General features: G+C 34.6%; 1 protein-coding gene across 1 annotated transcript; it reads left to right on the top strand.

Annotated features, from left to right (window-relative positions):
• The first annotated feature begins 4,291 nt into the window (after positions 1 to 4,291).
• Positions 4,292 to 4,941, top strand: LOC110275351 (uncharacterized). The gene is made up of 2 exons (XM_021131208.2): positions 4,292 to 4,559; positions 4,723 to 4,941. The coding sequence occupies exons 1-2, from the start codon at positions 4,319 to 4,321 to the stop codon at positions 4,878 to 4,880; spliced, it is 399 nt and encodes a 132-aa protein (XP_020986867.2). The 5' UTR covers positions 4,292 to 4,318; the 3' UTR covers positions 4,881 to 4,941.
• The last annotated feature ends 8,683 nt before the right edge of the window (positions 4,942 to 13,624 follow it).

Below are 13,624 nucleotides of genomic sequence, written 5' to 3'. Positions count from 1 at the left end.
CTGAATTGTACTAGTCTGCTTTTGATGATGAAATGAATTAACATGCTCATATTTTGATGAGTTGAAAATACATACATAGAACATGAAGTTAATTATATGACATTAGCAAATTAATTAAAGTGGCAAGTGATATACACGTGATGAGGGGAGGACTAATTATGGTTAAAGGAGTATAAAATAAGAGAATATATAAAATTCTCCCCATGATGAAGCAAGGTTGCCATCATCAAGAACTGCATATGCGCAGCATTTATGTTGTTCTGTCCCTATTGGAACATGTTATTGTTTATCTAGTAGGTGAACAATAAATTAATTTAAATTAAAAGAGGCATTATTATTATTATTATTTTAATGTGAGTAGTTCTAAATCTACCAATGCACGCCTGTGATTAAATTCATGATGATACATAATTATTTCTACTTACTAAATAATCTTTTGTGCCAGAACGTGTGGTTGGGATAATAATAATAGCGCAGAAGAACAGAACAGTTCAAGGCCTTTTGCCTCTTGAATAGTACTATAGGATATAATTATTAGTGTCATGACACTTCAATCTAGGCTTGTTATAATCGAAACATAGAAATTTTTTAAGTATATCCATACACTTAGTATTTCAATAATTTTTAACTGATAATTTTAATTATATATATTTTTTATAATTAAAATCAACAATTAAAATTACTATTTTAAAAATTTTCCTTTCATATATATCTATCTACCTCCATGCGCACTAAAGTGCTCACCTTACCCATAATTAAACTTGTCATCATCATGGAACTACTTCTTTTTTAAGAAATAAACTAGCAATAGGAAACCCTAGCTAGCCATCATTAGGGTTACAATGCAAATTAGGCTGCACTAAATTATACTTTGAGTTTAACGAGTTTGACTTGATTAAATTTCAAATATACAACTTCACCTAAAACCATAACTCTCCACTTGTCAAGTTTCATGGATAGCCCTACTTCTAAATACATAAATATTAATAGCTTATTAATATAAAATATATATTAAAAATAAATTATATTATATATATTTATATATAAATATATAATAACTGATTTAATAATTAATTTTTTATGTGTATATAATATCTTTGTATAAATATATAAGGACTAATTAAGAAGAAATTTATTTTGGTAGGTTTGGATTAATTTGTAGGATATTATAGGTTCAAACTTCATTACAATTGAAAAAGAAAAAAGATAAAAACAGCAAACATCCGCTTTTTAATTAACATATGGAGTCAAGGATGGTGTATAATTCTGATATGAGGGTGGGAAGTGATTCACGAAATTGTAGTGTCAGTAACGGACCCTCCGAGTTACACACATAAAATGCACGGTCTGAGTAGCGTGCATTTGGCTCAGTGAAGGCTGCAACTCGGACCCTCCGAAAACGTCCCAGGTCACGGACCGTCCGATTTCCCTTCAACCTATCGAACAGTCCGAGTTGTTCCAAAAGTTGACACGCGTCGCGTCCATGCTTTACCTCGAACGGTGCCCCTAAAAGCAACAAAGACCCCTCAACCCTCTCTCTATTTGAATTCAATTCAGTCTCTCTCACATTTCGCTCTCAGGGTCACCTTCTTCCCCCTTTCTCTGATTGCTTTGCATGGTGGAGGAGAAACAATCATGCTAAAAAAATTTAAAGTTAAAGATGTTGATCGATCTGAGTTTCACATTATTCATTATCTCAGTGATTCTGATTATGTAAGTATTTTTAAAATTTTTTTAAATTTTATTAATTTATTATGTTTATACTTATTAATATTAAAAATTTAGTTATTATGGTTGTTGTAATAAATGCAATTAAAGAGTATAAATAGAATGATTATTACTAATTTTTTAATATTTGTTAGATTTTTTAAAAATTTTTTTACAGATTTTTAATTATAAATATTATTATAGTGAAGTTCGTTATTATTATTGTGGTCTGAAGACTTCCGAATGTAATAAAAAAAGAAGGGAATGGTTACTTATTATTAATTAAGTGTGGAATGTAATTTTTTTAATTTATAATTATTTTTAAGTATAATTTTGTGGGAGGAACGAACGTTAATATTTAAATGTTTTTTTAAACAAATAACTATATCTTACTGATGGAGAAGTTGATGTTAATGATATTGTTATTGTGAGATATTGTTAATGTTGAGTGATTAGTATGGTTATTCTAATTAAGGCATGTTAGATTTTTTATTATGAGAATATATAAATTTGTTTAATTGTCGTAATTATTATTAGCAACTTAATTATTATCGTTGTGAGTGATGGCATATACTGGATGTTAATTTTTTTTATTGTTGAGGGGAAAAATGTTTAACAAATGAGTCATTAATATTAAAATTAATTCTAGATGTTGTAATATGGTTGAGAATTTTGATTAGGAATATATGTATTAGTAATGATTTTTATTTGCAGTTGTGAATAATTTTAAGGATTAATTAAATAATTTTAGAAGTTAGAATAATTAGTTATATAAGGATTCAGTAAAATGATTGATGATAGTAGGTTAGTAGTTGTTGTTGTTTATCTGACTAGTAATTTGTTATTTTTTTTTTGTAGAAATTAAGAATGTTGACATGTAACCATCCAGTTCCTCCGAATCGGTACAACGATAGGGTAGAGGAGCATCTACGAGTTACCGGTTTCTATCATGTATCTCAGATTGGGATAGTGCAGTGTCAGAAAGCATTGGTAAATGCTCTAGTCGAACGTTGGCACCCAGACACACATATGTTCCACCTTCCCATTGGTGAATGTTCCGTGACTCTTGAAGATGTGGCTCTAATTCTTGGTCTTCCCACAGATGGTCTTCCAGTTACAGGAATGACAATGAGTAGTTTTGAAGCCATGGAGGCGAAGTGTTTGCTTCAATTTGGCGTTGCACCGCGTAAGGAGGAGTATAGATCTAGCTGCATAAAACTGACCTGGCTGCGGAATCTAAAAGAGAATTTAGAATTGACCGATGAAATCAGTATACAAAGGTATGTGAGGTGCCACATTATGTTGCTGATTGGGACGATCTTGTTTGGGGATAAGTCGGGGCCAGGCGTGCACTGGAAGTTTCTACCCTTGCTTCGTGATTTTGTCAATATTGGACAGTATAGCTGGGGATCGGCATGCCTAGCACACCTTTACAGGGCCCTATGTAGGGCATCTCGCTATAACTGTAAGGAAATAGATGGACCACTAACACTTCTGCTGGGTTGGGCTTTGATCCAACTGCCATATCTATCACCGCTTCCTAGAGAATCCCGCAGCTTTCCACTAGCAAATAGGTAATATTATATTACAATGTACCCGTTTCTTGATATTTAAGATTCAGTTGGGCTAATTGAAAATATCATATTAGGTGGTGTAACTGGGAGCGTAGTGACCGACGATATAGATATCTGAAGCTAGCTCACTTTAGGAAGGCCTTTGATGAACTTCAGGAAGGTCAGGTGCGTTTTGATTAAAGAAGTTTTAGTTTCGGGTTTAGGGTCTTCGACAAAACTATGATGCATTGTTATTGTTATTTGAATTGTGGATTCTAATCATGAGTTTCCTGTATTTTTCCAGTTTGTCTGGGTTGCTTATGCTGTGGATCGTGTGGATCCGAACATAATTCCTCCTGAAATCTACATGCAATCGGTTGTATGGAGCGCTACAGTTCCGTTGGTGTCCTTTGAATGTATCGAGTGGCATGCCACCGATAGAGTCAGGCGCCAGTTTAGTCTCGTTCAGGGAGAACCTACTCAGGAGCAGAATCTGGATAAGGCGCATGGGGAGGTTCTGACTGGTCCGAAGAATCTTAACTGGGCCACGGCACCGAGTCATTCAATTTGGGTGATGCATTGGACAAACAGGTATCACTACGTTCTTTCTGAGCTTCCCATCCCTTCACAGCATCCATTGGACTGTTATATGAACTGGTACCGATCAAAATTTGAAAATCGCTTAGCCTTGTCGAATCTTGCGGGTGAAGATGATGCAGGTAATGAGGATATGGGTGCGGGTAATGATGATATGGATGAGGGTAATCAGGATACCGATGAAAGTAGTCAGGATATGGATGAGGACAATGAAAAACAGGAGCCACATATTTCACCTCCAAATTCGCTTCCACAAGAACAACCTCAGTCCTCAAATCCGTTTGTACCTCAGACACAGTTCACCTCATCATTTCCAATGCAGCAACAATATTGGGGTTTATCACAGTTTGAAACAGGCGAAGGAGGTTCTTTTAGCCAGTTGCTTGGGTTCATGGCTGCAGATACCGCACAATCACAATATGGCCATCAGCCTGAGTTCATGCCAGGCAGGTATTCGTTGGATGCGAGGTATCCAGGTCATACCTCATCCGTGGCTTCCGGGGGGTTCGTATCTGTTGATGACTCTAGTAGGAGTGAGGGTGGACGCCGGTGTTCTCAATAGTCAGAATCCTAACCGTCTTAACATGGGACTCATTGAGGAAGACACTAACACACTCGAACAAGAAACCGATGCTTATCTAGCAGACGAACCGGATGATGAAATTGAAGAGTTCGATGAGGATGAAGAATCTCGTAACGATGGTATTATGTTAACTATTTTGCTTTACATGTTCGACAAGTTCTTTTTTTTTTGTTTTCATACATGGCATCTTTGACTGGGTTATCCTTCTTGACTTGTGGTATCTATGTTGGTAATGAATATGTAATGTCTTTTATATACTTGTTTACTCAAAATTGTATACAGGTCAGGCAGACATTTCGGAGGACAACGTCAAAGGTTACAATCTGAGGATTGATCCGCCACGTCGGAGTGCCAATCGCTTCACTCCTTCTGTCTTCAAAAAAGCGGCCAAGAAATGCAAAAACTTAGTGAAGGATGTAAAGTGGGCGATGAGAAAGTAGTTGTCGAGTTATGTTTAGAGTAATTTGTATGTGTTGGACTTTGTATTAAGTAATTTGTATATGTTGGATTCTATATTGAGTAATTTGTATGTGTTAGACTTTGTATTAAGTAATTTGTATATGTTGGATTCTGTATTGAGTAATTTGTATGTGTTGGACATTATGTACTAATTAGTTGGACTATGGTAAGTTTATATTGTATGTTTATTATCATCATGTTGTAAGGAACTTTTTGATGTATTAACCATCTGGAGTATGTAATAATGTTTCATAAAATCTTAACATGTTCAGACAGATATTGATATATCAATGTATCAACCATCATATTATATAATGCTACAAATATGTGATAATACTAGATTGTCATAATTTATAAGGTTACATATAGCAGGTCATGTTAACTCAGATTGCTCATTCAGGTTATATTACACATATTTCATCTTAAACCTATGAACCTAGGGGGCATCTCTGTTGGTATTTGAACCAGCTGCCTGACGGCATCTGCTACGACTATGTCCCTCAGCCCCACATAGCGTACATCGCCTGGGACGACGTAACATCCGTGTGTCCATCTCATTCAAAAAGCGCGTCATCCTGGGCCGACCTTTCGTGACCCGTCTCAGGTACGGATTTGGTATGAATCGAGGTCCATTATAAGCTGGCCATGTCGTATGATTACCTAGTGGCCGAAACCTTGCTCGGTACACCCGCCGCACTTGGTCCATCTTATACACATCATGCACATAGAGTTGCCAATCCAGTCGCTGGTTGGCACAACATGCGAACACATGTCTGCAGGGGATCCGGTCCACCTGGAACTCACCACAGTCACATCGAAGGCCACGTAGATCAACTGCAAACTCCAGCCCGCTCGGCATCTCACGAACTTCAAACACCTCATTTTGGCGGTCAAAGCAACTAACCTGGATATTTTCTGATGCAAGTTAGTTTGCATGCAACTTCGAGGTCACGATATCAGAAAACATATGGCCAGCATTGATCCGGGCTTCCGCCTCCGCTCTTTTCCGGGTGAACAACTCGTTTAGTCTGTAGAATGTTGCCTTCACAAGAGCAGTAATCGGGAGATTGCGTGCACCCTTCAAAACTGAATTGATGCACTCCACTAGATTCGTCGTCATGTGACCACATCGGTACCCACCATCGAAGGCCAATGCGTACTGTTCGCGAGGAATTCAGTTTAACCAGTTTGTGTACGCTTCGCCACGTTCCCGTAACCGCTGGTAACGCACTTCGTACTCCCGCACCGTCCTTGAATATCCTGGTAGATCACAACATATAGAAAAAAAAGTAATGGAGGTCAATAGAATTATTTAAGGAAGAATCTATTAATTATTTGCTTAAATTTACTAAATGGTTACCGATGTTGACGACCAATTTTTGGAGGTACGGGGCCTTGAACTTTCTCAGAAAATTCGACTCTATATGCCTGATGCAAAACATATGAAAAGCTCTAGGAGGTGACCAAGCTCCGTTACTGCGTTCCACAGCTGCATTGATGGACTCGTGCCTATCCGATATTAGACCGACACCATCTCGGGTTACAACATGTTGACGCAGGGTACTAAGGAAAAAATGCCAAGCATCAGAAGTCTCTCCCTCCACAATAGCAAACACAATCGGGACGATATTGTTGTTGCCATCCTGTGAAACTGCCACAAGCAAACAACCCTTATACTTTCCGTACAAGTGAGTCCCATCCACCTGGACAATCGGCTTACAATGTCTGAATGCCCTAATACAATGGTAATAACTCCAAAATACACGATGTAGTACCCGAATATCACCCACCAAGTCATCGCCTTGATATGCAGGCATAGTCTCAAAATGGACGACAGCAGATGGCTCCTTGTGACACATGGCCTCCATCCATATAGGCAACGCTTCATAAGAGGCTTTCCAACCTCCAAATATTTTCTCTACTGCCCTTTGCTTAGCCAACCATGCTTTCCAGTAACTCACGGTGTAGTTGAACTTCGATTGCACTTCTGCTATAACCGATTTTACCTTTATGGAGGGGTCAGCCTCAACCAGTAGCTTTATTGCTTCTGCAATTGTGATAGAATCCAGCTTCGAATGGTCCTGTGAAATGGTGGCTCTGGTACAAGTGTGGCTACCATTATACCTCCTTATAACCCAACAGTACTTCCTGCTGATCAAGCTAACCCTGATAACCCAATCACACCCTGACTCATACTGTGTACACTTGGCATAAAATGTCATCGGCTCAGACTCATACACCCGGTAGTCTACGCTTCGTCGTATCGTATGCTCTTTTACCGCCTTAATAATAGCTTCTCTGGAACTGAACTCCATACCAATGCCAAATTCACCATCTGCGACAATAGGAACTTCTGCTGCGACAACCACCATTCGAAAAAATTTCATTAATACACAGGTATTTAAAAACTGATTCTAAAGGTAAATCAAATTTCACTGCAACCAGTATGCTATAACTCTAGATTTTGCAACATGTTATTATGTCACTCTAAACAAAATAAGAACATCGGCAGTAAATGTAAAAACTAGACCGGACCGTCCGGTTCGACCGATAAACCAAACAAATCGGACCGGTCCGATCTGGTTCACAAACTTTGAACCGTAGCTCGTTTCTAACCTGTTCACATAATAATGTCCACAAACTCACGCATTTTGTAATAACCATATTATAGAGAATTTAATTATTATTTAAATTATTCATAACTTAATCAACGCATGAATAATTAATGGTACATAAAAAGTAAATTATTCATAACTCAATCCACGACTAACTAAAAAAACACTAATACCACTATTACGTAACCTACAGTCATATATTCCGGAAATTCCGGAACATGCATGGCTTCCAAGTCCAACGCTCGCATGAATGATGGCTCCTGAAACGGCACTTTGTTTGCGAGTGCATTTGCCACTTCTGTCACATTTGGGGCCATGGTTCCGTCGCCTTGATCTTCATCTCCATCTGGACCAACAAATTCGTAGTTGCTTTCGAACTCTTCTTCACTGTCACTATTATACTCTTCCCGTAGAATATTCCGGTCAGCCTCAGATTGTTCAAACTCAACATACAACTCGATGAACGAGATCTGAGACTGGTTTTCAATATACATTGAAAACATATCCTGCATGCTCGCTTCGTCCGTCACATATTTGGTTTGATACTGGATGAATCCACCAAATACCGGTACGGGATATCTGTATAGAATACAGGATATCTTTCTTGCCCTCTCAGAATTAATCTTTTCACAGATTACACCTTTGAGTTCTTCAAATGAGATAATAAAAGGAATAACAACATCTAGTGGGTTTTCACAAATAAATTTTACTCCTTCACTCGTTTGTAATAAAATCTGACCAAAATAATGTATTTTTAGTAATACTCTGTCACTCATTTTTTTCACTCAACAAAAAATAAGCATAAGTTTAGCCTTAGCAACTTGATTTTTAAAAGCAAAAGTGAAAATCCCAGATAGAAGAAGAGAAGAAGCAGCCGTTCAAGAACGAGGAAGACGGAACTAAGCTCCCACCAGTTCGCTTTCACTCTTTTATATCAGCACCCTTAACGAACTCGCACCATCCGACTAGGTTAAACTGAAGGAAATTTAAAAAAAAAGGAAACGAACTCGGACCATCCGAGTTCTATATACCCCTTCCAAAAAACGGTGGGTCCGAGTATATCGTGCCTCACTTCAACTCCTCAAACTTGAATTCGGACCATGTGATATGCAATAAAATTACCTACTAGTGAAATCGTTGGGTCCGATTTGAACCATGCAAAATTTTTCTCTTACAACACAAATCGGACCGTGCGATTTGTTAATCAAAAATTAAATCCAAAAAATACGCACGGTTCAAATTTCTCTACATCACACTGACAATAAAACTGTCCCACATATTTGTCTAGTTTCCCACAAATCCATATCGACGCATAGCACGCACACGGCCTCTATTTCCATAAAATTGGGCCGCAAACATCCCTTTTAAAAGTTGAAACATTAGATATTTTTATTTTAATAATATTTTAATATGCTTTCTCAAAACATAAGTTAATAAAACCAATAAAGTTAATAAGGTGGCGTTATTTGCTTTCCCTGAATGCATGTCTGTTTCAAACTTTTGAAGGAACCAGCAATCAAGAAAACTAAAGGAATATATTAATTATATCCTAAAGGCTTTATTTATCTCATGCAAATAATAAAAATTTTGGTATGTATACAAATATTATTTTGGTGTCCCACATAATCTCTTCTTTTCATGAATTCCGGGAGGGTTTAAAGTAGATAGAAAGTAAAAGCATATTACTATGCATATAATAAATTATATGGATAGGTTAATTTTTCTGAAAAGTTTGACAGCAATTTAATTGGTCCCTTTATATGATTTAATCGCAAATTTGGCAAGCAGTACAGTGAACCTTTTTTCTCTAATAAAGTAGTATTTAGTTCCTGGCTAAGCACTACTTTGTCGGATAAAAATATATATAGAGATATGCGTTGCCCAAAATTCAAATTTAAAGTTATATTAAAGTAACCATCTATATATCTTTTTATTCCTAATGAATAATAGTGGTAAATCATTTTTTATTGTCCGCGCTTATAAATTGTACTCTAAAAATTAAAGGTTTAATTATTATATCGATTTCTACAATTTTATTAAATTTTTAATTAAATTTTATATTTTTTAATTGAATTTTTATATAATACCAAATTTTGTAATTGAGTTTCTGTCGTGATAAAAACAATAAAATTAATAGAATATTTTATAAACAAAACGAATATATTTAATATTTGACTTGAATATTTTGTTAAATTGTTGATAATAAGAATATAATTACAAAATCTAATATAATATAAGGAACTAATTGAAAATTCAATAAAATTATAAGAAATGAACGAGTAATTAAACCAAAATTAAAGTGATATTAAACTATAACTTAAAACGAGTTTGGGCTCATTGGAGCAAGCATAAATTCACCTTTAGCCACGGTCACCATATAAGCTTCACGTGTATAAAGTGTAAAACTGAGTTTGAAAGATAAAATTAAAATGAAAAGATTGATTGTATATTATTTAACAAACTAAGAGGTATGCAGAAATAATAATGCATGAGCTGAGGCTATGAAAGTTGTCAAACTCGGTGTCCTGTAGCCAGCAAACATGAAAGCAAAGACAATGAAAGACTTTAACAGAGTTGGTTATGCATGCATCAGTTTGAGTTGACAAGAGAGGAGAGGAGCAACATAATTCTTCGTTTTCCTCATACAATCGATAGAACTGCAGAAGTTGTCCAAAACCTTGTCCCTCCCTTGTGTGGTATATGTCCATGTCTGATAATAATGTGATCATGTTTTAACTTCTAACAAATAAATTAGACCATCTCTAATCTTAAATATTATAAACTCATTCTATATATCCACTACATAATTTCGATTTTTTTTTTTTACATATTGGTATAATCTTGGTGTAATACTTAATCATTAGATTTTATGGTATTTTTCGAAATTGTGGGAATAGTACAATACGTCCCCCTTGTATTGACAATACGCTCATAAAATCCAATGATTAAGTATTACACCCAAATTTTTTCAATATATAAAAAAATTAACCCATAATTTCAGCTAAATTTCGAACTCGCATACATTCGTTGTAAGACATAGAAGACACAAATTTTGAGAGGACATACATCATATAATTGGGCTTATGATATTCTCTAATTATTTTTTTATCAAACAAATTGGCCCAAAACCAAGTTATAGTCAATTTAGCTATATTGTGTTTCCTTCCTATATTATTATAACGGATGAGGCTGTTATTATCGGTTAGAAAAAGTATACGGAACTAATAAAGTATCTGTTAGATAGTATGAGTATACTGTGTTTGAGAAATTAGTAATATTTTATCCTGAATGTTCATTTTTTAATTTATATTGAGCCAAATAAATAATCCATTATATACATTGTATAAATACTCCATTAACTCCCTAACAGAATTGAATCGGTTATTAGTGCGAGACAATGATGTAATTAAGTTTGTACTAAGTAAATATGAGCCTAAAAAATCATAATAAAAATTATAATTGAAACAGAGTATATATATAACATATAAAATTCAATTATATTATATTACATAAAAAAATTAGTTTCTAACTAGTCATTATATATAAAAATATATTTAATATTTTATAATTTTGTTCTTATATCGTGTCGGACTATTCTAGTGACGAATTATTTAAGTAAAAAATGTAAATAAATATATAGACACAAACTACAGAACTGTGAAGGAGGCAGAGAAAGGAATAGCATGTGTATGGCTTCCAACGTAACCTTTGAGCCCAATACACAGCTTATGTCGGTATCAGAAGGCACCACACAACTTTCATCATTCATTTAAAAGCAAATATACGTTCAGAAAAAGAAAATTAAAACCACAAAAGCCAACGCCAAAGTACTTTCCTTTGCTTTCACTTTTATTATATCCTTTTCTCAAATCTCACACACCCATCCCCTTTGTTTTGTTTTTATTGATTATTCATCATCATATTATTATTATTCATCTAATTATTGGCTACCCTACAACCCCATGCCTTATTTACTTTTCACAACATAAAATAATCTTTAAATTAAAAGATAAAAAAAATGGTGGCTAATTTTTTTGTTATGAAAGTAGAACTGGTGATATATCTTAACATTGTAATTTTTAATTTTTTTAAAATCGTAGAAAGTACACGAATCAGAGGGTCCGATTTACATACTTCAAATTTTAAAAATTTTTTAAACACAAATCAAACGATCCGATTTGTGTGCCTCTAAAAATCGAACAATCTGATTTCTATACTTCTAATAAATCGAACAGTCTAATTTCTGCTTCTCTAATTAATCCACATTTTAAAAAAAAACATCACTGCCACTTCAATATTAAAAATAAAAAAGTTCAAAAATGGTTTGCTGCAAAAAAAAAAGGCAAGGACAATTTTGTCCGTAAATGATAGAGGGAGATTTGTCTTTTAGGTGTCTTATTATTTGGGCCCCACATGAGTCCAAAAGACCATGGGCTAATGAATCTTTTTATGTGGGGCCATGGGCATGGCCATCTTCCATGCATCATTCCGTACAGTAGCTACTATCTTAGCAAGGGCCAAGGGACTATAGCATGCAGTGTACCTAATTATAGGGGACGAATGTTAATATAAGATCTTATATATATGTACTTTCACACACTCAATTATTCAAATTACAATAACGAATTTCGAGATAGATAATCAAAATTAAAGAGATAATTTTGCCATTTTGTTTTGATTTATTGAAGGGAAGAAATTAAAGATCATGAAAAGGTGTGGTTATCAAAAGATAAAGGAGAAACATAAAGAAGATTTAGAAAAGTGGCAAGGTAAGATCATTTTCATTACAAGTGCAGGGAACTTTTTTGTAGTGGTTTTAGCTCCCACTTTATACTTTCATTGGACATGACAAAAGGTTGTAGTTGGCGATGGGACCAATGAAAACTGGGTGCATAGTGAAAGCTGCCCTCACTACTCACTCTATCTTCGGTGTTTAGTACTGTGTTTGTGTTTTCGGACAAATATTAGAAACATAACATTATTCTCTCTCTTTGTATCATTCAAATTCTAGTTTGATAAACGTCAATCCAAACACATACGATATTATTACTGTAATCGATGGTGGTAATGGATTGGTCAGGTGACAATGGTGGTTTAGTTGTTAGTGATTATACAAATCTTATTAATATTTAAGCTGAATAGTAATACGTTAAAGGTTTTTTCCTTTTTTCCTCTATTAAAAATTCATCATAGAAAAAATGAATAGATACATGATGCTATAATAAAGCAGTTAACTTATTAATTTCGCAATCATTGAGTTTGATACTATCTAATGACTTTTTTTGAAGTTTGAATATGCCACTATGTTAAGGGGCGTTTTTATAAATTTTTAGTTTTAAAATGGAATAAATGACCATTTGTACTCATAAAAGATGAAAATACTGATGTATATACTCACATTAAATCAAAACTAAATTTGTACCCATGCAAAATCCTCTCTGTGTGACAAAAGTACGCTATCTTTGAAGGATTAGAATGCCACGTAAGGTATTTTTGTCACACAGAAGCATCTTGCGTGGATACAAGTTTAGTTTTGATTAAAATTTTACAACAGCAAAATATAATTCAATCTTTTTCTATAAATCCTAAAAATAAAACTACCGAAAATAAAAAATACAAACAATAATTTTTTTTGGGTCTACACAAACAAACAGTCCTAACTCCGAAAGACTTCTTAAACCCAATACCTAACTATATAAAGTTTTTTCGGACCAATAATTCTTTTTGGGTCTACTTGGGGCCCAATAGCTTACATGTTCATAGTTCTTGTTGCTTTTATCTTGGGCTATTCTATATTTTCCAGGTCCAAATAAGCCCAAAACTTAAGTGTTATAAATCAGAGACGATCAGGACAGACTGGCTATTCAAGATAAGAAAAATGTAGAGGCCCAAAATTTTTTATAAAATGGAAAGTATGACACCGGCACTAGAAGAAAAGAATATACTCGTATAATATTTTAGGTATAATCTATTGGTGACTGAAAAAAAATAGTTATTTGTACGATAGGTAAGATGCATACTTTGTGCGGATTTATTACCAAGGAACTAAATTTTGTTTTATCAGCAATTAATCAATAACTAGTAGGTGGCAAAAGTTTTTAAAAGGAATT

This window comes from Arachis duranensis, chromosome 9 (assembly GCF_000817695.3).
Source record: "Arachis duranensis cultivar V14167 chromosome 9, aradu.V14167.gnm2.J7QH, whole genome shotgun sequence".
NCBI lineage: Eukaryota > Viridiplantae > Streptophyta > Magnoliopsida > Fabales > Fabaceae > Arachis > Arachis duranensis.
The sequence above is the reverse complement of the archived record's forward strand: the minus strand, read 5'-3'. Positions and strand labels throughout refer to the sequence as shown.

Coding starts and splice junctions, on each gene's coding strand:
- LOC110275351 (XM_021131208.2), top strand. CDS start 4,319: ATGCGAGGTATCCAGGTCATACCTCATCCGTGGCTTCCGGGGGGTTCG. Junction 4,560..4,722: donor TGAAGAATCTCGTAACGATG/GTATTATGTTAA, acceptor AATTGTATACAG/GTCAGGCAGACATTTCGGAG.